This window comes from Lytechinus pictus, chromosome 1 (assembly GCF_037042905.1).
Source record: "Lytechinus pictus isolate F3 Inbred chromosome 1, Lp3.0, whole genome shotgun sequence".
In the NCBI taxonomy this organism is placed as follows: domain Eukaryota; kingdom Metazoa; phylum Echinodermata; class Echinoidea; order Temnopleuroida; family Toxopneustidae; genus Lytechinus; species Lytechinus pictus.
Window position 1 is genome coordinate 14,933,021 of NC_087245.1, and position 24,747 is coordinate 14,957,767.

Consider the following 24,747-nt stretch of genomic DNA (forward strand, 5'->3'; position numbering starts at 1 on the left):
TACATCAAAACAAAATTATGAGATTTGCTTTGTCAGCATGATTGCTAGTTCAGCCAATTGTATTATTTGATGACGAATAATGGGATGAATTCTGCCCCAATCATAAATCGAGAAAAATTATAAAGACATATAAGTCCGGGTAATAAAAGTTTAGCTCCCTCTACGTTTCGTACATGCAAGGAACAAAATTTACACGACTCATGCCAAAAATCGGTGTCTGAAAAGTTCATTAGGTGAGTAAATTACATTTTTGTATGACTTATGCGAACTATTGATTGACTAAAGAGTTGTATTTGAACTATAAGATAAAATTTCAGGTTCACTATGTGACTTTCTTTTGGAAATAATGACTATAATATATGCCTTGCTTCATCGTTGAATTTAGATCTTTCACCTCGGTCCCATATGTATACATTTTTGTCGGTTGGCCTATACGGGGAAAATTCTGAATCTGACAATTTCCTGGAGCTGAGCTGAGTGAACTCCGTGCAGTCGATTTTGAGTTAAAAATGTGGAATTCGCGAGATATTTTCAAAGCAAGTGGCAGCTTAGCTCCAATTTAAGAAGTGGGTCACTGAAAAAATGCACTAAAATAAAAATGAAGAAATCCGTGGTTTTTGAATTTTGGTTCCGATTTTGCGAATGTTCTCGCCAATAATGTAGATTTTTTATGATCGTATACTATTGCCATTGAAATTGCACAGAAATCAAGTTGACATGCTTGCGGGAGGTGGCACTGCGGCAGACCTCCATTTGACATGAAGTCTGGGTCCGAGCGCAGGAGCTAATGAGTAATGGCCTCTGCAACTTCCGGGTTGCATATCGCATGCTGTGCTCGCATGCATTGACTTTGAACGGAGGAGGGCAGGGCTATCGAATGGCTGGTGCTAAATATTGTGTTTCATATCAAGATTTTATGAAATATTGAGATAGGAGGAGAAAATAAACATTGCATTTGAAAAAAATTGAAACAAACATTGAGGCATCTTTCATTTTGTGAAAAACCGTTTAGAACAAAATATATTGCAGAAATAAATGTTAAACTCCAGGCAGATTACTCTAGAGTCTGTTGAATTGTGAGTTGAAATTGGATTTTGCAATTAAGAATAAACAATGTATTGGGGAAATTTTTTGTAAGGAGAGGATTGAACAAATAATACTGCAGTTGAATCTTGGGCAGATCAATCTCATGACTCTAGTATTTAGACATGCTAGATAGAAATTAGAAGATAGACAAGACCTTGTATTTCCTGTCTGATAGTACTCAGATTCCCTTCAGAGAGCTCTGCTATGAGGCAGCAGAGCTTTAGGTAAAGTTAAAGGAAATATGTTCCTGCATTTTTTCATTCATCTTTTAATAGGGAAGATAATAATAAAAAAATCAGGAAAATGAGGGGTGTAATCCACCATAACAAGAGGTTAATTGTTGGATTTTTGAAATTTTTTATAAAATTAAATACCTGAATTTCTGAATCTCATGCCTTTTGCCCAGTTTTATTTGCAGGTTGAATCAAATCTAATTCAATGGAGTAATATGTATGGACGTCTTATGACTTGTCTTGTCTCTCTGTCTTTCCGTTAATGCCCACAATCATTACATTGATTATTATGGCAAATGAACGTCAAGATTGACTTGACCTGAATTTTGCTTGGACCGGCAGGTGCAATGTACCGGGTGAACACCCTACTCTTTGACGAATAGTGTATTGGTTTTAACGTGCATAGTTTGTGACTCTCCTATACACGGACCAACATTTGCGTCCTTTCCGATGGACGGAATGTTTTCCAACTGCATTCACACCTGCACTGAATACAGTGGTGAGGCATGCTTACACACAACGCTATAGCATCAGATTTTTTGTTAGACGCGTTTCTGCATGAGCGGAACTCAAACCCCTCACCTTGAGATCTACGATCTTATCCGAAACATAACCGACTGAGCTACGCTGCCTCCCATGAAATTTTGAACTCATGTACATTTACAGGTATTATTGAAGGTTTGCAACCAGTTTAATCAATATAAGAATGCCAAAACACAGAATGGGATTTTGGTAATATGCCAACTGGCAAAGCAATATTAAAGTTTGGAGAAAATTTGTACAGGTTGGTGTCATTGAAACTGGGAATAAAAAAAAAACATGATTCTCTTCCAATTTTCTTCGTTATCTTTCAGTTGAAATCACCAAGACAGACTCCCACAATGGACAGGTTACTTAGACTAGGAGGAGGTATGCCAGGCCTTGGGCAAGGCACCACACCCAGCGATGGACCCGTTGTTGATACTGCAGAACAAGTGTACATATCATCTCTTGCTCTTTTGAAGGTAAACTAAATAGTTATGTTTATCTGGATGAAGAAGTTTGAATTAAACGTTTGCAGTTTTCTTGTGTTACAATTTTCCTTTGAAATTCTGCAAATTGATATCAAATGCATGGGATTTGATTTGATTGATTTAGCTTGGATGTGATACCCCTTAATATATTACATGCCACCCCTGTTTAAATGCATACAAAAAGAATCCTTGTTCAAATATACTTAAAGTAAGAAAGGATATCCTTTGTTATTCATGAATTAATAAGAATGTACTATAAATTTGCAGTCAGCCAAAGGGACATAATTATAATGGTGAAAGTTGTCAGGAGTTGTCCAGAAATTAAAGGAACAAGTGATTACATTTTTTTTTGTACTGGTACAGTATATCATTACACATGTGTAAGTGCAGTGCATGCAATATAAATGTTTTGTATTATATATAACAGGATTCTTTTCTTTGTGTCGCTTTTTACCTTGATCTCTCATTGAAAAAGAATATATTTATATCTTAAAACTAAATCTAATATTACTCTGTCACACTTTTTAGATAGTTTGACAAGTAGAGTAAGAAGTTTAAATAACAGGGTTAGCAAGATCAGACCATTTGTTAAATAGAACTTGATGTGAACTTTTGATAATTTCATTTGATTGATTTGTTTTCTCTTGCAGATGTTGAAACATGGTAGAGCTGGTGTACCTATGGAAGTTATGGGTCTTATGTTGGGAGAATTTGTTGATGATTACACAGTCAGAGTCATTGATGTCTTTGCTATGCCACAATCAGGAACAGTAAGTTCGCAATTATATCATGATCCCTCGTCTTCTTTGCAGTGATCCTTAAGAATATTATTCCTTGAAATGCCACTGCGCTGTAAAAGGCTGCTAAAGCCAGGGTAATAGTATCCAATTATTAAAGCGCATAGGGACGCATTTGGCAGTGATATGCGCTATATAAGCATGTTGGTATTATTATTATTATCTGTCAATTTCTGTTGTGTAGCTTTTCATTAAAGAAGTTATACCCTGTTAGTATCCACAGTAATATTTCAAAATACATGTATTTCTGTAGTCTATTAAACTGGGACTTTAATGCAAGGGCAGCACCAGGGTATTTTGAAAGAGGGGACAAGGGGACCTCCTTTTCAAGATTCTCCTTTCCTTCTCTTCTTCCCATCAAGTATTATTTTTTGTATTGCTTAGAAAATTGAAAAGGTAGCAGGCAGTTGCTCCACACAATCCCTTCTCTCATTGTGGTGCCGCCTCTGCTTTGATATTATGAGAAAGTTGGAAGATGTTAGTAGATTTACACTGGTGCTAAAAAGTTAGTGAACCCCACCAGAAAATGAACATACTTAAAAGTTTTCAAGTTTGGCCATCTTTTAGATATGTAATTGTGAACTCAAGTCAGGTGATAAAATATTACATTCAATAAAGTTTGTTTCTCGAGGCTCACTGGACATTGTAGTGTTTTTGTCTACATTCAACACTCGGCATGAAGAAGTGCATTTTCTGATGGGGTTCACTAACTTTTTAGCACCACTGTAAATGAAGATGTTAGTGTGTATTAGATGTTCATGTATCTAAATGACTCTCCTGTGTTTTAGGGAGTGAGCGTAGAAGCAGTAGATCCTGTATTCCAAGCCAAGATGTTGGACATGCTGAAGCAGACAGGTCGTCCAGAGATGGTGGTTGGATGGTATCACTCCCATCCCGGGTTTGGATGCTGGTTATCGGGTGTTGACATCAACACACAGCAGAGCTTTGAGGCCCTATCAGACAGAGCAGTGGCTGTTGTGGTCGATCCCATTCAGAGTGTCAAAGGAAAGGTGAGAAATCAATCCCTTGCCAATGTTGAAGCCACTATTACCGTGTTTACACTTAATTGACTCCCGGTTCTGAACCGCGAGCCGATGCAGCATCGGCTTTTCCATAGCGTGTAAACGCGAATAACTTGCATCGGCTCGCGGTTCAGAACCGGCAATTTGCACCACCAAAGTAGTATGTTCAAAACCGCGAGCCGATGCAGAATCGGCTTTTTTACTACGTGTAAACAGAAAGCCGATTCTGCTTCGGCAATTTGTGCGCATTTCATTTACTTTACCATTGTGACGTAATTGTAAGCGCACTGATCCAGCGTTGTCTTTATTATGACGTACAATGTATATTGTTGGTGTGCGTATCATTTCAGGTTTTTGCATCGGCTTGCGGTTCTGAACCGCGAGCTGTAACAACGTGTAAACGCAAACCAAAAGCCGATTCTGCATCGGCTTTTGGTTCTGAACCAACAACCGATCAAGTGTAAACACGGTAAATGTTACAGCCACTTTGAAATGTGTGATCTCAAGATCTAAATCATCTTATGAAAATCTCTCCAGTGATTACTAATTTAACCCTGTATACATGATTTTCTTTCTTTTTGTTTAGTTGAGAATACAAGTGCATCAATCAGAAAACAATATCTTTTACCAATAACTTGAAACATTAAATCACTTATTAGCCATTTGATATAAGAATTGAATCCAATTATGATAGTTACTTCAACATAGTACTTGATACAATATACCAGGCTGGTTAATGGTCGATGTAGCACATATATATTGATGCCCTCATATCAAAACTTATGAGTAGAGCATGCAGTATATCGAGTACCTGACGGTTTGTAACCAGTCTCTTATTATTTTTGTTGCTATCTCAGGTTGTAATAGATGCATTCCGATTGATCAACCCTAACATGATGGTGCTGGGACAGGAGCCTAGGCAGACCACATCAAATCTTGGTCATTTACAGAAGCCATCCATTCAAGCCTTGATCCACGGCCTCAACAGACATTACTACTCAATCGCTATCAACTACAGGAAAAATGAATTAGAACAAAAGGTAATACCATAATTTTGTTTAAATAAAAGGCAGACAGTATTGAATTGATTTACAAGAAAGGGGGGGATCATTATTTCACTTCTGAACTAAGCTTGTAACCGATTTTGCAATCGGCAACCGATTCCATTCGATTTCACAACAATCGGCGATCACTTGCCGATCTTCGATCATGCCCCTTGAAGGAAAAAATCGGATATAAAAAATCGGCATACCTGTAGATCTAGTTACAGTGCAGTCAGAACATATTTCAAGATTGTTCTTGCGGAGGTGCTAACTATTTAGAGCTTTTTAAACAATCGAATAGTTCGAACAATGGAGATTCCTGGAATGTCAGAAATTACTCATAAAAGGTTGACCTACTTATGATGACCTGCCGGTAGCTGCGCTGACTGGTATGGTGGGAGTGGAACTTGGAATGAATGTATTGTATAATACAAACAAGGAACATGTACTTGTACTGTGTTTGTCATTTATCCCGCCCATGAGTGCACACAATGGCCAATAGCAATGGAGTTTGAGAGCTGTATGTGGCTGCATGGGTGCATGAATGTGTTGTATGCATTATGTAAGCTAGTGCTTATGCTGATAAATCCCGCCCATAAGTGAATACAATGGACCAATAACAATGGAGTTTGAGAGCTGTATGTGGCTGCATGGGTGCATGAATGTGTTGTATGCATTATGTATGCTAGTGCTTATGCTGATAAATCCCGCCCATAAGTGAATACAATGGACCAATAGCAAAGGAGTTTGAGAGCTGTGTGTGTACTGCATGAATATTACATACATTATGTATGCTAGTGCTTACACTGATAAATCCCGCCCATGAGTGAATAGAATGGACGAATGACAAGGGAGTTTGAGATCTGTGTGTGCAGGAATGTATTTATGTATTACGTATGCTAGTGCTTGCGCTAATTTTTGTCATAATCCCGCCCATGAGTTCACACAATGGACGAATAGCAAGGGAGTTTGAGAAATGTATATGAATGCTGGGGTGCATGGATGTGTTGTATATGCTAGTCAATGCCCTGCTTAAATCCCGCCCATAAGTGCACACACGGCCTAGGTACGAATAATAGCAAGGGAGTTTGAGAGCAGTGTGTATGGATGTGTTGCGTGTTGTATGTATCATGTATGCCATACTTGCAGTGATATATTGTCATTAATCCAGCCAGTGAGCCAACTCAAAGAATAGCACTGTTAGCAGTGTCAATCAAACCCACCACGTGCACATGCCAAAAGGTAGTGTAAAGAATTTTGCGCTAGCCCGTTGAGTCTGGGCGGTTCCAGTTCTCGGCTATGCCACAAAACTATCTTGTATTGTGTGAATGCTTGCGCGCATTGCGTAATTCACTGATGTTGTTGAGTGGGTGGGTATACAAAAAGATCGATACTGAGGCGTGACTTAACTTTTCCCAGAACTGATTCGGAGAAATGATGTACCAAGTAAGCTATTATAACAAAATGGGTGTACTTTGGAATGGTTATTGGGCGTGGCTGTAATCACATATTATAATGAGCGAACCTAGCTGAGCTCAGCTTCACATAAAAATACTTATGATGTCCCGCCGATCGTTCATTGACCTGTGATCTACGATAATTATTTTCCTTTGCGACTATGCTCGGAAGATGCGTCATTCGTTTATTTTTCTAATATAAATCACTCATTTGATTGTAAAGCAGTTAAACCTCAAAACCCTTTAAAAGCATGTTCCAAACGATCGCGCATGTCGACGACTTCCATTCCTAAACATTCGTCTTTGTGACTTTGTCAGGAAGATGCGCGCGACCGCAAACAAAATGTTGATGTATTCCTTTGTTTTTAAACATCGCCGATTCGATTTTCGATTCGATTTCGATTTTAGAAGCTTAACTGCCGATCCGATTTTCGATCCGATTTACAACATTATTCTGAACACATGCCTGGAGCAATTTGACAATCACATTTTTCAAATGTTTGCTTTATAAGGGAGTTCATGAAATGGTGTTTACATCCATATACATGTATGTCCCATCCTGAATTTGTCAAATTGGATGTTAGTTATGCTGGATTCTTTGTAACTGTTAAAAATATCCAGTAAAAATCTTCTGTTTGCATGTACAAATCTTACACACTGATTATTTGGTATAAAATGTGTTATTTATTTATTTAATTTGTACTCTAAAAACATCCAATAAACAACAAAATTGAGACATAAATGTTTTTGTTGTTGTATTAATGACTCTCTCTTATCATTTTTCAATGTAACAGATGCTGTTAAATCTTCATAAAAAGAGCTGGATGGATGGATTGACATTGAAAGATTACAATGAACACTGCAAACTGAACGAATCAACAGTCAAAGAGATGTTAAACCTAGCCAAGGTTTATAACAAGGTATGTGACTGTGTCCTAACTTAACAATTTTCTTATGATTTATAGAAATCTTCTAAGTCTATGGAAGGCCAGCAATATCATCATACACATTCTTTTATCTTGGTGTATGTAACAGGGAACCCTCCCCAAATAAAGACCCTCTCCCGGATAAAATTCCAATATGAAAAATCTGTTGAATGAAATTTCCTCAAAAGATCCCCAGGGGGCAAGTCCTCCCCTGAGGACCTCTTCCACAAATGGACCACTCCATAGAGGAGAACTTGCCAGTCAATGGAAGTTTCCTTAGATTGGACCATGTCAGTTTGCCTAACATGTTTCTCTTTGTTTATTAAGGGACAGCATGGACACATGGGAGATGGCGAATTAAGGCCTTGCCCACTTTCCATCATTTACAATCAGTTACTCTATTTGTGTGCTCAAGCAGGGCCATGTAATTAATGATGTCCAACATTGTGATAAAAAATGTAATATGAATACTCAAAATATGTCGGATGAATTCTTTGTCTCTCTGTGTTTCTACATTTTCCCTCCTTCATAAGGCTAATATGGATAGACTATTGGAAGTACACAATTGCTAGTTTTTCCAAAAGTTTGATCAGAACCTTCCAAAACCTCTAAATAGATAAATGTACACAAAAAATAATAAATTTGGTTTATTTATTTGGACAGGCTGTAGAAGAGGAAGACAAAATGACGCAAGAGCAACTCGCGGTGAAGAACGTCGGCAAGCTGGACCCTAAGCGCCATCTTGAGGAGAGGGTGGAGGTACTTATGACGTCGAATATCGTTCAGTGCCTTGGTGCTATGCTGGATACGGTTGTGTTTAAATAGTATATAACCAACTGCCGTCTCATGTAAATATCTCTTGTAGGCTTGTGAAACTATTATTATTATTATTGATCAGTAAAGTGTCAGAAAATCTATTTACTACTGGTCATGTTAATGTAACTGATGTTTTTGTGCACCAATGAAATTTGAGGATATTTCACCTGTGGTGATCAGTATCAATTATGTAAAGTCCCCAGTTTTCGGTCTTCTGAAATGTAAATTCCATGTTTTCAGTCTTTTTAACATCATAGTTTGTGTTCTCTAATGACAAGTACTGTACAAAACATGATAAAGCAATTGGAATTCATGAAATCTTAGAAAAGCATAAGTTTCCATTGTAATGTACATGCACTGCATTAAGTAGATAAACAAGGAGATCACATCCTAAAATCTGCAATCAGGTTAGGTTGGCAGATTTTTCAATTATGTACTGTTTTGTTTATTGGGTTATTGCATGATTTTCAATTTTCTGCTTTGTAATTCATATTTTTTGCCTAAAAATTGTAAATTCCATGAAATCATTACATTTTGTGTATCATGGAAAACTGGGGACTCTACCTTAAAGGCATGTGATTGTCATGAAGGGTGATCTGATATATCAGATTGAAAATTGAAACAAATCACATGCTCCAATGTAAGAGATTTAGGTGATGTTACAACGTGGAAGGCAATTTTATTGTTCAATTGAGATTAAACTCACCGCTAGTGTAAGAGGTTTAAGAATTCATGTAGAATTTGAGTAATATTACAGACACTAGTTTGCATATATATGGTCATGTTTAAAAGAATTGTCCACAAATTTTTCCTTTGAGTTCAAAAGATTTTTCTGTAGAGTCTTGAAACTCGCAAAACATCACAGAGTTATCTATTAAGTCCAAGTAGTCACAATACTTACACACTTATTCCAGTTAAAGCTTTTTTTAGCTACAAGAGGAATTGTATGCCAATAACAGACAATACCTATGTTTGTTGTGACTATTGTGAATCTTCAAAGTTTACCAAAGACACATGTTACATGACTGGTTTCCAGCACATTGCTACTGACTTATCTAATGACAATGATAAGCAGGGCATTGTATTTCAGAGTAATATAAGCTCATTGCAGGCTTCTGAATGCAGAAAAATGTGTATTCTCGTTAAGAAAACAATAAATAGTGGAAAAGATAGCCAAATTCACACAGAATATAAGGTTTGACTAAATAGAGAAAAAGTAAGCAAGCATAACGGTGCATATTTCATAAAAATTAAGGTGTAGGCATTTTGAAGTTATACATTATTTCATATGATGGTCACGCATATTGAACAATGTTTCATGAAATGTGCATATCGAAAAACTCATATTTTGATGAAATTTTAACTCTTATTCTCATATAAGTTGTCTTAGTTTTCCCAACTAAACTTCAATTCTGTGAGGAATTGACTTTTGAAGCAGTTAATTGTAAAACTTTTGAATCCCAGACAGCGCTTCTGCAAATTGTCCATCTAAGACAAAATCACTTGTAAAGGATTTTGTGGCAATGTTTTCATAAAAAATAACTAATTACATGTATGTTTGTAATGTTTCATTATGTAAAAAATAAAAGATGTTCATAATGTACAATGTAAAACCTGTTTACTTTTTTTAATTCTTAGTATATAATCTTATTTGATACATTCAGTCATCATTGAGAAAAACAGTAAATAAGAATTAACAATAAAATTTACATATAATTTGAATATTGGCATCAAGAAAAAAAAATTACACTCACTTATCTTTTGCTCTCTCATCCCACCTCTCCTTATTCATCATTCCTTTCATACTTCCATCTCTCTTCTTTCAATTTCCCTCTCTGTCTGTCTGTCTCTCTCTCTCTTACTCTGTCACTTTTATTATTCCTTCCTATTCAACTTTTATTCCTGACATGTAAATGCACTAAGATCTGCTGATAAAGTGGTACTTTGAGCTGAAACCAGAGTAATAATAGTAATACTTTGTATCCTCTGGTAAAAAGCACTATAAATCCAGCTATTTGATATTCGCCCCTCTTGCTCAATACTTTCACATCCAGTTCTCCATCAATCTTGTCAGATAAGTACTGCAGCGAAATTATGTTATTATTCACAATAATTCCAATGTTGAAGATGAGAATGAAATAACTTGTAGCTCTTGGAACTTTAATAAAGAAAATTTTAAGAAGACACAAATGATAAACGAATATTAAAAACATGTTGACCATTGAATGGAATACAGTCAAACTGTAACAATATTACATGAAATACATTTGTATATTTTACCCCTTGTGCCTTTGTGGCCTCATAAAAAAATGCAAGTACTGCTGCAAAAACACTTGCCATCAGTGGTAACTTCACCATCAAATGGAAAAGTTTCCATGGATACCATGTTCTACCAAATTCTAGCTCAAATGAAATGAAGTAAAATTCTGAACTAAAAAAAAAACTGTCAAGAAAAAATAGTTCCAAATACATGCTACTTATTAATAAAATAGTTTTTTCTAGGCTCTCATTATTGTAGGAATATCATTCTGTTTTCCTGAGGAATTTGACACTATTTGGACATAAATTGAGTAGAACAAGATTTATGACCAGAAGACGATATGTAAAGCCACTGGATATTGCCTTATGGCAAATAACATCAGTTTGGTAGAGTTTATTTAATGGATGTACGAGTATCCTACAAATCATATTGGCATTTAGTTTACCCATGATTTTTACCTTACTCAATTTAATATACAAATAAATGTTCATTATTGATATTTTCACATGGCTAAAACGTGCTGAAAAACATCTCTATGAATATCGCAAAATGGATAAAAATCTTAATTTGGAGATTTTCAAATGGCAACATACATACTCCAAGCCAAATTTTCACAAGGGTTATGTATTTTGTGGTGTATAAACTATTATCTATATTATTTGGCTTTTTAGCAGAGCATTAAAACACAGATTTTGGTCTACATGATTTTGCCTGTGTAATATCTGAGCATATTGCACAGATTGCCAAAATCTGACAAATTCTCTATAGGCTTACGGTACCCGGGAGGGGGGGGGGGGCACTTACATATATGGGCGGTACGGGGACTTGCCGCTTTGATGACCCCCCTTTTCAGACCTAATTTTCACTTCTCTAGATACTACGAATGACAAAAGTTCAATTCAGAAGCCGCCCAGCCCCACTCGCAAGACCCCCATTACGAGACATCTCAGTTCCCCTGCCCTGCCAAAATTGTCAAGCACGAGCGCGAGTGCTACATGTGAGAGATGCACGTATGGCTTCGCAACTCCCTCCATATAATTAGAGGCCGCTCTCTGCATGGCTAGCGCATGCCCAGCACTAATGTGCAGTGTACCTACAGTGCCGCGATCCCGTTCCGTAGACCCTGTTTTTCATGCTGCGCGGTATTTAAGTCCTCACGACCCCGTACTTTACCCTTGTAGTCAGTTCCTTAGACCCCCATTTCAGAATTTCGTGAGGCACACCCCCATCAAAAAATAATTTGAGTGAACTCCCCCCCCCCCCCCACTGTGCCAGAGGTCAGTTTCTAGAAACTCAATCTAAATTAAAGAACATAAAATGGAATGTGTATTTTAAAATGAAATGTGGCCCCTGTAATTCAAACTCTGTTTGGCACAAGAAGAGGGGGTTATGTTTCACTGATGCCTACATGTCATCCAATATTCATGATAGCAATAAACTGTTCTCTTTTACCCAATGTAGCAGTAAGCTGTTGAGCCCACTTGTGAAGTCTGAGGACACAAACCCTATTGAAACTTTAATCAACAAGTGAGACTTTAGACCATTATAGCATAAATACAACTTTCAACTTCTCAGCAAAAGAAAGCTTCAATAAACACAATTCTCAGTCAGAGATTTTAGATAGCAATGCAGACTTTCATAAAAAGAAAGGGTTTTTACAGCAGTCAAGAATTTGAGCTTACTGGGTTGTAAATAGGAAATGTGATGGCATGGTTCCTTGTTTTATATTTTCATTTGATAGCTCTTTTCAAGAAGTGATTTTAACAAACTAACTAATAAATACAATGCTAGACATGATTGATTTGGTACAGTGTCTGAATACTCCCATAAGGCACTGAGAAGTTAACAATTAGAAATCAATTTCAAATACCTAATAATATATAATAAACTTATCATAATAAATCATAGAAGTAATCCAAACCCTGTCCAAGTTCCCATATTGATATTCCAGTGCCAAGCTCCCGAGCTAAATCTATTCGCATTGATATTGACTGAAAGAAAAATAAAGAGAAAGACATGAACAATAAGTATCAAATATTATTCTCAACAAACAAGTTCTAACACCATTGATAATGCAATTTATAATAATTGTTATGTTATAAACTGATACTTTATAATTATGAATTGATCATCAAGCCACAAATGATATCTCAATTTTCATCAACCCATTTTGAATGAAATAGATATATATTACAACAATGAGAATTCATTAAACTCTCCCTCCTTTTTTTTTTTTACAATTCATCGGTTGTTGCAATACTTTATTAACCCTACTGTGTGCATAGTATCAGACATTATCTTGCATGACTGTTTTGATCACTAGAAATTCTAGTGACCAAAACAGTCATGCAAGATAATGTCTGAGCTGTTTTAACAACATTTAATTGTGATGTGAAGGTGCACTTAAATTTAAAGTTGTAGGTAGTATGTCATTCATCACCAGAAATTACACAAGTGACAGATGCAACTGAGTATTAGTATTTAATGAGATTAAAACATAAAAAATAATGTTGGTGTTGAAGTATGGTTTTAAGTAAAACCTTAAATCTTTGTGAGGCATCCCTTCCCAGATACATAATCAAATAATAGAAATATAGAAAGAAGATAAAGGGCAACAAAGACAAGATTCCTACCTGGAGAGTCGGATAAAATACACGTCGAGAAATAGATCCATCTCTGAAAAAAAAAGAACAATGAGAAAGAAACATGACCTGGTTATCTTGTGTATTTTTGCATTTTGCTGTCTTTATTAACATAATCATTTTAGAAGAACACGAGTCCCACCAATAAACTCAAATTTGTGTAATAATGAGTCATTATGGCATTATATGACAAAAGTCATAACAGTATTGTCACAAGTTTTTATCACATTTAATGGATACTTTAATTTTCATTAGTGGAGCAATGTGTATCATCATGTTTGAATACTGGAAAATGTTTCTTATCACACCTGAAATGAGGCTTAAGTTTTTTTCTTATTATGAGACTAAAACTTCACCTACAGATTGATTTAAGAAAACATTGAGATTTTTAAAAAATTCATTTGAAGCATTAGGAGCATCTGACCTGGGAAGGGGGGGGGGCATATCCAGTGTTAAAGTTAGAACATGTACTTTTCCCTATCAAAATCAGTATAAAAATGGACATACATGCAATTTCAAAGAAGACCAATGCAATTTAACTTACTTGTATTCAAAGTAGTGTTCTGCTGAATTTGAGTCCCATTTTAATTTGTTTTTCTTGAGTAATTCTAAATACCTGGAATGAAAGAAATGCAAGAATAAAAGGCATTTTTTAACCAACAAACATAATGGAATGGATCAGTTCTACCACTACTGCTATCATGTTTGCTGATTATTATGATAAATAAGAAATAAATATAACACAAAATATAATAAGGAAAATATAACAACTTACAAATTTTACTGCCAAAGGAATGACCTACAATGAAAGCAAGTTGACATAAGTACACTATACAATATTGACAAAAAACATAATATTACATGAATTCATACAATTCATCAGATTCACTTCCCGATGATTTATTCACATAAACTTTGTGAAATGAACATCAGCTAAGTTCTTTTAAGAAAGTATCTATAAAAATATTTTTTTTAGAAAGTATCTACAAAAAGAGAAACAGTTATGAAAATGAAGAAAGTACTGACCTTGGGCCTGTGATAGCATCAGCTGCTTGTGGACCAAAGTCATAACCATAGAAGTTCAGACCAAGAAGGACCTTAGCACGATTAGGTCCTGGATCTGGGACCAGAGCCTCCACGCATAGTCTCACCCATTCAATAGGAGAATTGGGACCAGGTCTAAAAAAATATTGGTACAATAAATTTTCAAAAGCTAAGTGAAAATTTGAAAATACTGAGTTTACATTAAATGAACGCCACGCCATGACATACAGATTTTTTATAACAGACGACAAATGAGGATCGAATCATATGAATATATTTCGCATGAATTTCCAATAGGACTTAAACTGTAGCAACTTTTTAAATAGCAATCATAAATTCAATTTGGAAACCAAACCAACAAATAGACCCAGTAAATATTGTCATAGGAACTTACTGAAAAAGGTAATTCAATTGGTGCAGTAACATGAGAAAACATTTTTTTTTAAATCATGAAATCTGACACTTTGTCATGCTGTATCATCAACTCCCCCACCTACAACGATGGGTCAATATCAACAGTCACAGTCCACGCAATGCTCAAATGTCTGCTGGTGGGATCATCTCATATAAAATGTGCGCAATGACAGATAAATATAGAAATCTCATTGGTTCTTCAAATGGGTAGCTTTGTGTGTTACATGTGTACAAGACTCAAGACGTATGTATTTTAAATACTTTGGCCATTTCTGATCAAACTGTTTGTAACTTATGATCTAACATCAATAAATGTAGACATTTTTATTCGAGCTAAAGAAGTTGAATATCCAAAGGGCAATGTATCCAACTACTAAACAATATTTTCTTGAAATCCCACTTATTTAATTCCTTTCTCCTATTAGTGTTCTCATTGTACCCTTATATTTACCACTCTCTTTCTGAAGCAAGTAGACAGTATATATAATTATTCCATCCCTTCAGTACCACAGACGTCATGGAGACATGATCCAAGTGTACAAAACTGTTCACGGATTTGAACGCATCCCAAGTGATGCCTTCTTTGAACTTGCAGCAGGCAATACAAGAGGTCACAGTCTGAAGCTTTCTAAACCCATATGCTTGACCAAACTGAGGCAAGATTCATTCAGCCAGTGGGTCATAAATGACTGGAACTCACTCCCTGAAGAAGTAGTTACAGCTCAGACTGTGAATAGCTTCAAGATCAGACTGGACAAGGTGTGGGCAGACCAGCGGTTCTGCCCACCATATGAGTAGCAAACCCCTTATAGAAGATAGAGATCTGAGCCAAAACGACACTGAGCAGACACCACACCAATCATTAAGACGGATGAAAATGGCACAGAACTGGAAGCCTGACTGCTGGGATCCACAGCACTCTTCCAGAATCTCGGGTAAAGGGTAGATATGCGAAACAAACTTACCTTTGTACATTGGAGAAGTCATATGTCATGAGGCTAAATCCATCTACCACAGGCGCCAACATATCAAAGTTATCCTTTGTAAAAAGAGATTGCTGCCTAAAACATAAAGGTGAAGAAAAATATCAAGAATGGGTGAGGTGAAGAAAAGGTGTAGAGAAAGAGGAAGAAGGGAGGGGAAAGAGAGAGAGAGAGAGAGAGAAAGAAATTGAGAGAGGGGCAGATATCTATATAAAAAAGGTCCCCAACCAACAAAAAATATTCTTTAATGCTCAACTGAAGATGTTGAAATATTGGTGACTTATCATTGCTTATCTTTATCCTCATATTCATTATGCTTTCCAAAGTGAAATACACCAAAAGATTGAAAAGATAAAAATACTGAAATAAATTAGATAAAAACTAAGAGTCATGTAGAAGACAGAGGCTATTTTTTTTATTTTTCTTAACACTAAACAAAATAATGCTTTAAAAAAATGGCCACAGTGCATGTGTACCATGTAGATTGGGTTTATTTCCAATCGGTCTAATGCCAATTCATCTAATTACTAACTCGTTGACTTTCATTTGGTCTATCATAAATTTGTCCACTATCCATATGGTCTACTTTCATTTAGTATAATGCCATTCCGTCTAATAACCACTTGGTCCAATAGCCATTTAGTCCATAAACTATTTGGTCTAATTGGATAAGTATTAATGGGGCAAAATGAATGAAAAGAAAATGGGTATTAGACCAACTGGTTATTAGACGAAATGGTCATAGACGAACTGGTGATTAGACAAAGTGATCATTGGACCAAATGGTTAATGGACCAAGTGGCCGTTAGACGAAATGTTGATGGGATGGAATGGCATTAGACTAAATGAAGGTAAACCATGTGATGAGTGGACGAGTTGGCAATAAACGAATCGGCAGTTTACCTTACATTGTATGAAATTTAGGCCGTTCCATCAATAATTAGGAGGCGTGCTAGCTCAGTCGGTAGAGCTGTGGTCTAGCAATCTAGTGATTCGAGTTCAATTCCGAGTCAATGCACTAGTTCCCATTGGTAAGACATTTATCCTCATTACAAGGTCCCTTGGAGAGGACCTTGTGCTATTGGTCCTCTAGTTGCTTACTAAAAAGCATTCCATCAGGTAAAATAATAAAAAGGAATCCTCACCACAACCTAAGTCATTGAGCCAAACATAAAATGTGGTCGCTCTGAAACCAACAGGTTAAATTACAGTTTTTCATAACTTGAAGTACATTTCATTGATAAAAGAATGACGAAAGTTTACAGCAAGTATATATGAGACTCACTCGCCCAGCGAAGGTGGAGGTATAACCAGATAGAAAGTCATTCCAGCATTGTGGACTGCATCTGCTATATCGACAACCATGTGAAGGAGATCGTCTTTATTCATGGAACGAACCTGACTCCATACTTCTAGGACAACGCCATCAAATTTTTGTTTCTGAGAAATAAAATGTTATGAAAAGAGAGAGTTTGAATCATCAGATATGCCAGTCTACACCATCCCAAATTTTAGAATTTTTTTAGTACCGTACTTTATCTAAACCCTTTGGCCAAAATTCACAAAAGAGGAGTAAACCAGAATGGGTTTTTAAACCATAGATTATGCAGCTCCTACACTGAAAAAGATCCTAAATATTTGTGCACTTTTGGCAAAGGGTAATTGAATGAAGCGTGATTAATTATGAAATACACAAAATCTGCATTGCAAAGTCCACAGTTTAAACCTAAATCTAATTTGAGGGTATTTATCCCTACAGATTTATGATGTTCACATAGCAAGTTGAAATCTCAGTGATTTTTAATTTAATTAAAATTGCTAATATTTCTAGATCCAAATATGGCCTTCGCTACATATCAAAATAAAACCAAAATGCTTAATATGATTACTCCCAAATATTTGATCACTTTGAAAATTGTGAAAATATTTGCAAACCAAAAAATATAGTGGCTTGTTTAGTATTAAATTTTTAAATCAGTACAATGAAATGGTCATGATACCTGATAGAATTTGACTATTGTATCTGCCAAACTTTTAATTTCTGCCTCGCTCTTGAAGACCGCATCGTAGTCCCTCATGGTCCAACCATCAAACAAAAGTCTGGGAGCAAGACCAACCTGACGTTTTCCTTTCTTGACCTCTTTAACCCAGCCTGAAGATTAAAAAGGGGGAGTCATTTCCCAGAAATATTATAGATGATTTTGATGGAATAGAAAGAACATCACAATCATGATGAAATTACAGAGAACACTCACACACTTAGGAAGCCCAGTCATTATCTCATATTCCATGGGTGTGTTGCATGAAACTTTTTGTAATTCATACACAACTTTACACACGAAAATGCTGATCATTTCTTGTGCTAGATCAGAAACTCCACAGTTTCTGTTTTCATAATGAGACAGAGATTTCTGTCATTTTAATTTTGAAAAATAACAAACTTTACATTCTCCATATTAGATTTCAACGTCAGCTAATGGGAATACAACTTCTTGATAATCCGATTTTGCACATGAAACATTCTCCATTTGTGTATCATTTAGAAAGGGGAAAAGAACAAAACATTAAGAAAAGCACTGATAAGATTTAACATTTGCATTTAATAGAGTTTGTTAGAATGGGAAAATATTTAGACATGCCCTGCTGAAATTTATAAAAGATTTGTAACATGACAACTCGCCAGGATTTGATTCCTACATGGACACCACCATAGGAGCGCATCATCATAGGAGCACATCAATCCTGCTGGAGAGCTTACCAGAGGCAGTCTCACTAAAGAACACCTTAAAAAATAGGCCCATCCAAGTTTACAAATTATTGCACTATCTGATACAGGAAATTATCCCAATAAAAACACTCTAGAATGTTTGTAATAGAGACGCAATTTATTACAATATTTTGTAGGCTTAATCTCAAGATTACAATCCCCAGTCAACTTTGGATTATCTGCAAAATATTGTGCTACACATTAATTACCCAGCTAATACCCAGGTGGAGATGTACTCAGATTTGGCTTTGGGCCGATTGATTCATTGTATTATATCATTGCACGTTCAAAGCTTAATGCATGCGCACTCTACCGACCAAGGTCATATTCCACGCTCATGCAAGAACTCTCTCCACTTGTGGAGAAGTGGTTTGTTGAGTCTAAAGACTAATTGCAAAAGATAATGGGGGAGAACCTGGGGATTGAGTAAACTTGGACCTATGGTGCACCAGCTAATGATTACTTCTTGCAAGAACACTTGTCATTCATGAGGGGACGTCCTCCTGAAAGGGGATCCATCCTTTTGCCGAAAAGATCTTACTACAAGCAGCTTACCTTTATCTATATCATGGGCACCATTGATGGTAAACTCCCTGGACGCTATCCGCTTTACCTGTAGCCACACTGGAGAGATTGCAGTGAACTTTCCACCAAACCATTTAGCAATGTCATACCCGTGAGAGTTCCACTGAAAAAAATACAAATTTCATAAGTAACGAGAAAAAAGAAAAAAGAAATTGCATTTTTCATATAATTTGAAAGACATTACTCAAAATACAAGGTTTTTTAAGGAACATGGTAAGTAGTCAACACAATTGGCAGATTTTGAGATACTTAAGTTTACTGAGATCCAAAAGTGCAGGACTAACTTAGTGACCAACTTGCATTTTTTTTGTACTAACAAAGATCTATATCAACAAAGGACTATTCCAATTTGCTGTTCACTTTTCAAACCATTTGAATTAAAAAATCCACTCAGGATTGAACATTCTTTGTGAATTCCTGCAGTTATGCTTTGTGGTTATCTGTTCATCTGTCCTGCATCGGTTGTGAAACGATGTTCGCTTAAGTTGTAAGTCCAGTTGACGAGCTTAATTCTACATTTTAATCAAATATCAAGAAAGGGCTGCAAAACAAATTGCTTGTCTGGTTCTCAAGTAGTTTTATTGAAGTGTCATATTTGCTATCAGAAATCTGTATGGCACCACTATCCAACATGTGTAGTGAGCTAAACGGCACAGCGTAGGGTCCAGGGGCCTGCTTAAAGGGCCTCTTGTGGTGTTCAAGGTGGAAAACTGTTAAATATGAGGCATTTTCCTTAGCCCCCAAAGTGATATCATTAATATTAACAACATTACTACAAATTATATTTGGCTTCCATGCCCCACATTGCAAGGTCTGATGCATCACAATGCAGGAACCCCTGATATAGAGACTTACTGGGGTAACATAGCCAAGCACCTCTCCTGTGAATTGCCTTTCCTCTGACTTGGCGTTGCAGTAGTTGGCATGCTCCTTGTGGATATCTTTTGTTTTGGGGTTTTCTTGGACCAGTCCTCTCTCCATTACAGTCCTATCAGAGAGCTTGACTTCCGGCTGAAGTACAGAAGGGGAAAAAGGAAATAGAATGATTCATCTTACACATGGAGAAAAGCAAATAAATTGGTAGTAAGCTTTGGTCAATTCACAAATCTTTAAAACATTCAAGACAAAGTAACCATATTTTGCACAGAGCCATATAAACAAACAAAAATAAATGAATCAGAATGAGTGATCAAATCAGTACTTAATTATGCCCATAAAAGTAAGATAATCACTTAATTTCTTAAATTGGGAAAGCAATAAAAAAACGAAAATGAGCAAATTTTAACTTCTAGATTTATTTAATTTCTACAATACAAATAAGATATTAAACGAATATTGATCGTAGTTTTTTGTACATGACTTTCCATCAACTTGCAGTTAGGCTTCTTAATTGAATAATTGAATATCATGGCACTTATCTAACAAGTTAAGATTTATGGCCCAGGATTTTTTTCTTACCGTTCCATTTTTGGACTTCTTGGCTGCCTTTTTAGGTGGACTGCCTGCATCAACTGGTAAAGACCACAGGTAGATGGAGAAGATGATGACTATCCAAGCTTTCCAATCCCAGCTCACACGCATCTTGCTTGATCATGTGACAAGATGCACAAGTGATGAGAGAATGCAGTTCAGGGGGTATCAAATCTTCTGGATAAATCTGAAATTATTGATAGAAATGAATACATGGATTAAACAGGAAAAGGCAATCGTATATCCAGATGTTGTATATCAATGTTGTCTAAAACATATTTTTGTCATATATTCTAATCTTAACAAGACAGACTGTTTTTTCAGACAAGATGGCAATTTGGAGAATTTGGAATATTTCATTTGATTGAGAATGTCCGACAATACATAGCACAATCCTTCAAAATATATCTTACATATTTTAATTCCATGAAATAAGTTTTTTTCATAGGTTTTACTTTGTCTCGGCAATGGACCACATGCTACAAAATTGTAAGGTAAAAACATTATCAATGCCAATGGTAATATTAACTGTCAAACTCAAAGTTATTCTTCAGTAATTTTGGTCATATAATTCATAAAGGGACACAAATGCACAACAATTATTCCAACATAGAAAATAGAAATGTACATAATATTAATGATCAGAAGCACAAAATAATACAAGAAATGGATTATGGAGATTCAAGATTTCAAGAACAGAGCTGCTCTTTTTAGCTTTTAGGAGCAGCTAGTCTAATGACTTTAATGTTTAATTATTAAACTGACAAAAATAATTAGATCTAACCGAGTAACACTCTTCAGTAGATATAATATATGGAAGTGGAGCATACATCCTACTTCCTAAAAATACTAGAATACAAGGAACAAGGATTAACGATGCTCATATTTTTTTACTGGATCTATCAGTCTCAGAACAACGTTCTTCTAGTCTACTCGTAGACCAAAAGCTTCAGTCTCTGTTAATGTTGGTTGTTCAGCTGAACTCCATTGGCTTCACTCACCAAATACAGAGACCGAAGTTCTAGCGCGATCTGTACAGGGGACTCAATGGCCATATCTTTATGTACTTAAGAGCGGATAAAAGGGGGAAGTGAATTTGCGCGACAGCCGAGGTAAGTCACTGTTTTTGTTCCTTTTAACTTGATTTTTCTCTGTTTTTTGGCAATTAATGCCAAGAGGGAATATTAATTTGCATTTTGGTCGCGTTAATTTTCAAAAATTTTATTCATTAAACTGTTAAAGGCAAAAATTGAAGAGCCCCGACGGGGGGATTTTGCATTGCAAGTCCCCTAATGGTGGCTGCACGATAGCGAGCCGTCTGAGCTGTGTACGAGGAGAAATAAAAAAAATAAAAAAATGTTAAAAAACTCCTCGAAACAGACGGCTGCCAGCTGTCTAGTCTACTCGTTACTTAGAGCTCGTTTTTTTTTATTCGATACACAAAGTACTGTATGTGGGACTGAGCTCAAAATAATTCTAGCTCCTAATTTGATAATTAACAGTACAAATCGTTGCAAACAAAATAATTGAGCCCCCAGGCCCCAGAAGATGATAATTATTCTGTTTATCATAACAGACTGGTAAGTCGGAAATTTTACCTTACAAATTGATGATGGTGAGGCAATGCAAAGGCAAATCCGAAATCGGATCGACAACCCAACTATGGGCGTGGCTTGCGGTGGAAGGGGAATTCCCTTAAAAAATAATAACATTGACACTTTTCGCTCCAGCCACATTTCCCCTACGGCGTGTCGAAAAACCACCGTTTTATACCTCAGTCCCATTTCCTCTACGATGGCCGTAAGGCGAGTCGAAACAGCCTTTTAACATTGTTTGTATCAGCTACACATGGTGGTAAAAAAAAATGAATAAAATGGTTGTTTTCGACTCGCTAGCGCTGTACGGCCGCCGTAGAGGAAACGTGACTGATTATTCATTTTCATTCTAACCACCGATAATTGGAGCTGGTACAAAAAAAATGTTAAAACGGCTGTTTTCGACTCGTCGTACTCGCCGTAGGGGAAATGTAACTGCGCTATTATAGTCACGTTGTCGCTCTTTATGGTACACCCCCTCAGTTGGTTTATAAAAAAAATTGGGGGGGGGGGGGTGGCAGAATTCTAAATGACTAAATTCTGAATATATAGGCCCTATTTTTTTTCACCTGGCACACACACAAAATTAAGTAGATTATGTAAAAGTGACCCGAATTCTAGTGACTAATCTTGACAATATTAATTTGGACATCTCACAAAGATTTGACTATCGCGTTGGGTGCACACGTACAGTATCAGGTAATCTTATCGTATTCACTATAATACGAGCACGGAATCAGGGGCGATGCTGCATGTGAGGAGTGGGGCTGATGCGGTGCGGCAGCTAGGTTCCCAGGAAAGAGGGAAAAGAAAATAACAAATCACCCCCACCCCACCCCTGTGATTTTGTTGAAGTTGTGAAAAAAATGGGAGAATTTTAAATCACTTAAATGACAAGGAAATGGAAAGGAAGGAAAGTATCAAAGTGGACGTCGTTCGTATAACTTCATAATCTCGAAAATTCATTAAAAAAGAGCAAGAAAATCACCCTCATGTTGCCCCCCCCCCTCCGCGCAAAGGCGTCACCCAGCCTGGCCATGCATACTGTATCAAAATTACTACTTAACATGCTAAACCGTTACTATATGCTACAGAAAATGCAGATGAAAGGTACCATGAAAGTTACCTTGATAGAAAATTTATGATATTTTAAAAGATCTATTTTTTTCTATTTATTTTTTTATATGTTACATACATTGCTATGATGTTGAGTTATTTATTAAACTGCAGGGCACCTTTGGAAAGCAGTTTTGCATAACTGAACAGGCCTACCCTGCAGTATAAAATATAAATAAATAAATATCTTTTCAAGGAGAATGACATTTGGTCGTCATGATCAACAGGGCCTATTTTTCGTTGTTTTTTTTACCAGAAAAATTTCAATTGCTCCATTAAGTATTTCATAATTGTTGCATTGATGACTAAAATGCCACCAGTGCAAGATAATTCGAGTCAAATCTGAAGATAATTGGTCTACTCTCATTGGAGAGCTGAAGTACGGGGAGCGTTTCATGAAAGAACAAAGTCTGATTTATTCTTCAGTTAACGCAATCAAAATCGAGGAAAGTTGTCAGATCTGACATGTTGCCATACTTACAAATGTTGATGAAATGCTCTCCGGGGCTAGAATGTAAAGCAAGAAGTAACGTCATGTTTTTAATTATTTAGTAGTAATTGAAGTTCATGCTCAACATTATATGCTTACAATGATATCACAGGAAAGAGGGTAAAGAGAATTTTGCTTTGATGTGTTTGACGTGGACATACAGAAGAAGGATACTTGGATTCACCGAATGTAAAGACAGGACCCGTTAGTAGATCATATATATAGCTGCAGTTGCTACCTACTGTCATGAGGAATTATTATCATTATTATTATTAATATTATTACTATTATTATCATTATTATTATCATTATTATTATTATTATTGTTATCAGTATCATTATTATTATTATCATCATTATTATTATTATTGTTATTAATATTATTATTACCATTATTATTATTAGTAGTAGTATTAGTAGAAGTAGTAGTAGTAGTAGTCATGGTAGTAGTAGTAGTAGTAGTGGTAGACAAGTTTTATTATTTTAATATTATTATTATACTAAATCCAAAAACATTATTGTGTATGACCGAGCGCACTATGATTCTCCAGGGTATGGCACAAAATGTTGGACCCGGTTGGGTTAACATGTTACTGCAATGTTTTATTCATATAGCAAAATGGAAGAAATGGTTGGGCACAAACGTGCCTCATTTTCCCATCTCTCATTTTCCATCCCTTCGTCGTTTTCGGAAAAAAGATAAACGCACTTCTCAATCAAGCATATCGTCAGTCATTACGAGGCTTAACTTGATATCTCACGAAGAATAATCAACAGTTTCCATGGCAACCTGCTGTGCATAATAACAGGAGATGAACAAAGCTCTTTGAAAATCAACTCAGATTGCCGACGGCGAACTCGGGAGGTGCATATGAATTGTGAATATATGGCGAATAAATTGCATTAAATTTCCTGCATTGGAAGAAAGACAATTCATTCGCTCGTCTGTCAGATATATGCATGGATGTGGGTGCCTGAATATTGGGGG

At 36.2% G+C, this 24,747-nt stretch overlaps 2 protein-coding genes across 3 annotated transcripts; one reads left to right on the forward strand and one right to left on the reverse strand.

Annotated features, from left to right (window-relative positions):
• The first annotated feature begins 151 nt into the window (after positions 1–151).
• On the forward strand, positions 152–10,006 carry LOC129258064 (26S proteasome non-ATPase regulatory subunit 14). Its single transcript, XM_054896517.2, has 7 exons — positions 152–233; positions 2,174–2,323; positions 2,983–3,102; positions 3,918–4,139; positions 5,009–5,191; positions 7,446–7,571; positions 8,241–10,006. Exons 2-7 carry the CDS (start codon positions 2,201–2,203, stop codon positions 8,400–8,402), a joined length of 936 nt encoding a protein of 311 aa, XP_054752492.1. The 5' UTR covers positions 152–233; positions 2,174–2,200; the 3' UTR covers positions 8,403–10,006.
• On the reverse strand, positions 9,996–22,590 carry LOC129262283 (chitinase domain-containing protein 1-like). 2 transcript variants are annotated; one of them, XR_010293056.1, is made up of 13 exons: positions 22,530–22,590; positions 22,157–22,299; positions 20,547–20,745; positions 19,944–20,099; positions 19,059–19,191; positions 17,737–17,888; positions 17,022–17,176; positions 15,719–15,814; positions 14,322–14,474; positions 13,840–13,911; positions 13,287–13,329; positions 11,877–12,644; positions 9,996–11,422 (listed from the first exon to the last, which is right to left on the reverse strand). XR_010293056.1 is itself a non-coding variant. In XM_064096903.1 (11 exons), the coding sequence occupies exons 2-11, from the start codon at positions 20,667–20,669 to the stop codon at positions 12,546–12,548; spliced, it is 1,182 nt and encodes a 393-aa protein (XP_063952973.1). In that variant the 5' UTR covers positions 20,670–20,745; positions 22,157–22,404; the 3' UTR covers positions 9,997–12,545. The 2 variants fall into 2 exon arrangements, 1 of the variants encoding a protein (XP_063952973.1); XM_064096903.1 differs by lacking the exon at positions 22,530–22,590 and having other exon boundaries at positions 9,997–12,644; positions 22,157–22,404.
• Between the last annotated feature and the right edge of the window lie 2,157 nt (positions 22,591–24,747).

Bases quoted from the DNA above. Each gene is read 5' to 3' on its own strand.
- LOC129262283 (XM_064096903.1), bottom strand. From the start codon at position 20,669: ATGCGTGTGAGCTGGGATTGGAAAGCTTGGATAGTCATCATCTTCTCC. The intron at 20,100-20,546 runs GTAAGAAAAAAA...TCTGTACTTCAG, and splicing joins AGAAGTCCAAAAATGGAACG to CCGGAAGTCAAGCTCTCTGA. The intron at 13,912-14,321 runs GTCAGTACTTTC...CTTTCATTCCAG, and splicing joins GATGCTATCACAGGCCCAAG to GTATTTAGAATTACTCAAGA.
- LOC129258064 (XM_054896517.2), top strand. From the start codon at position 2,201: ATGGACAGGTTACTTAGACTAGGAGGAGGTATGCCAGGCCTTGGGCAA. The intron at 2,324-2,982 runs GTAAACTAAATA...TTTCTCTTGCAG, and splicing joins CATCTCTTGCTCTTTTGAAG to ATGTTGAAACATGGTAGAGC. The intron at 5,192-7,445 runs GTAATACCATAA...TCAATGTAACAG, and splicing joins AAAATGAATTAGAACAAAAG to ATGCTGTTAAATCTTCATAA.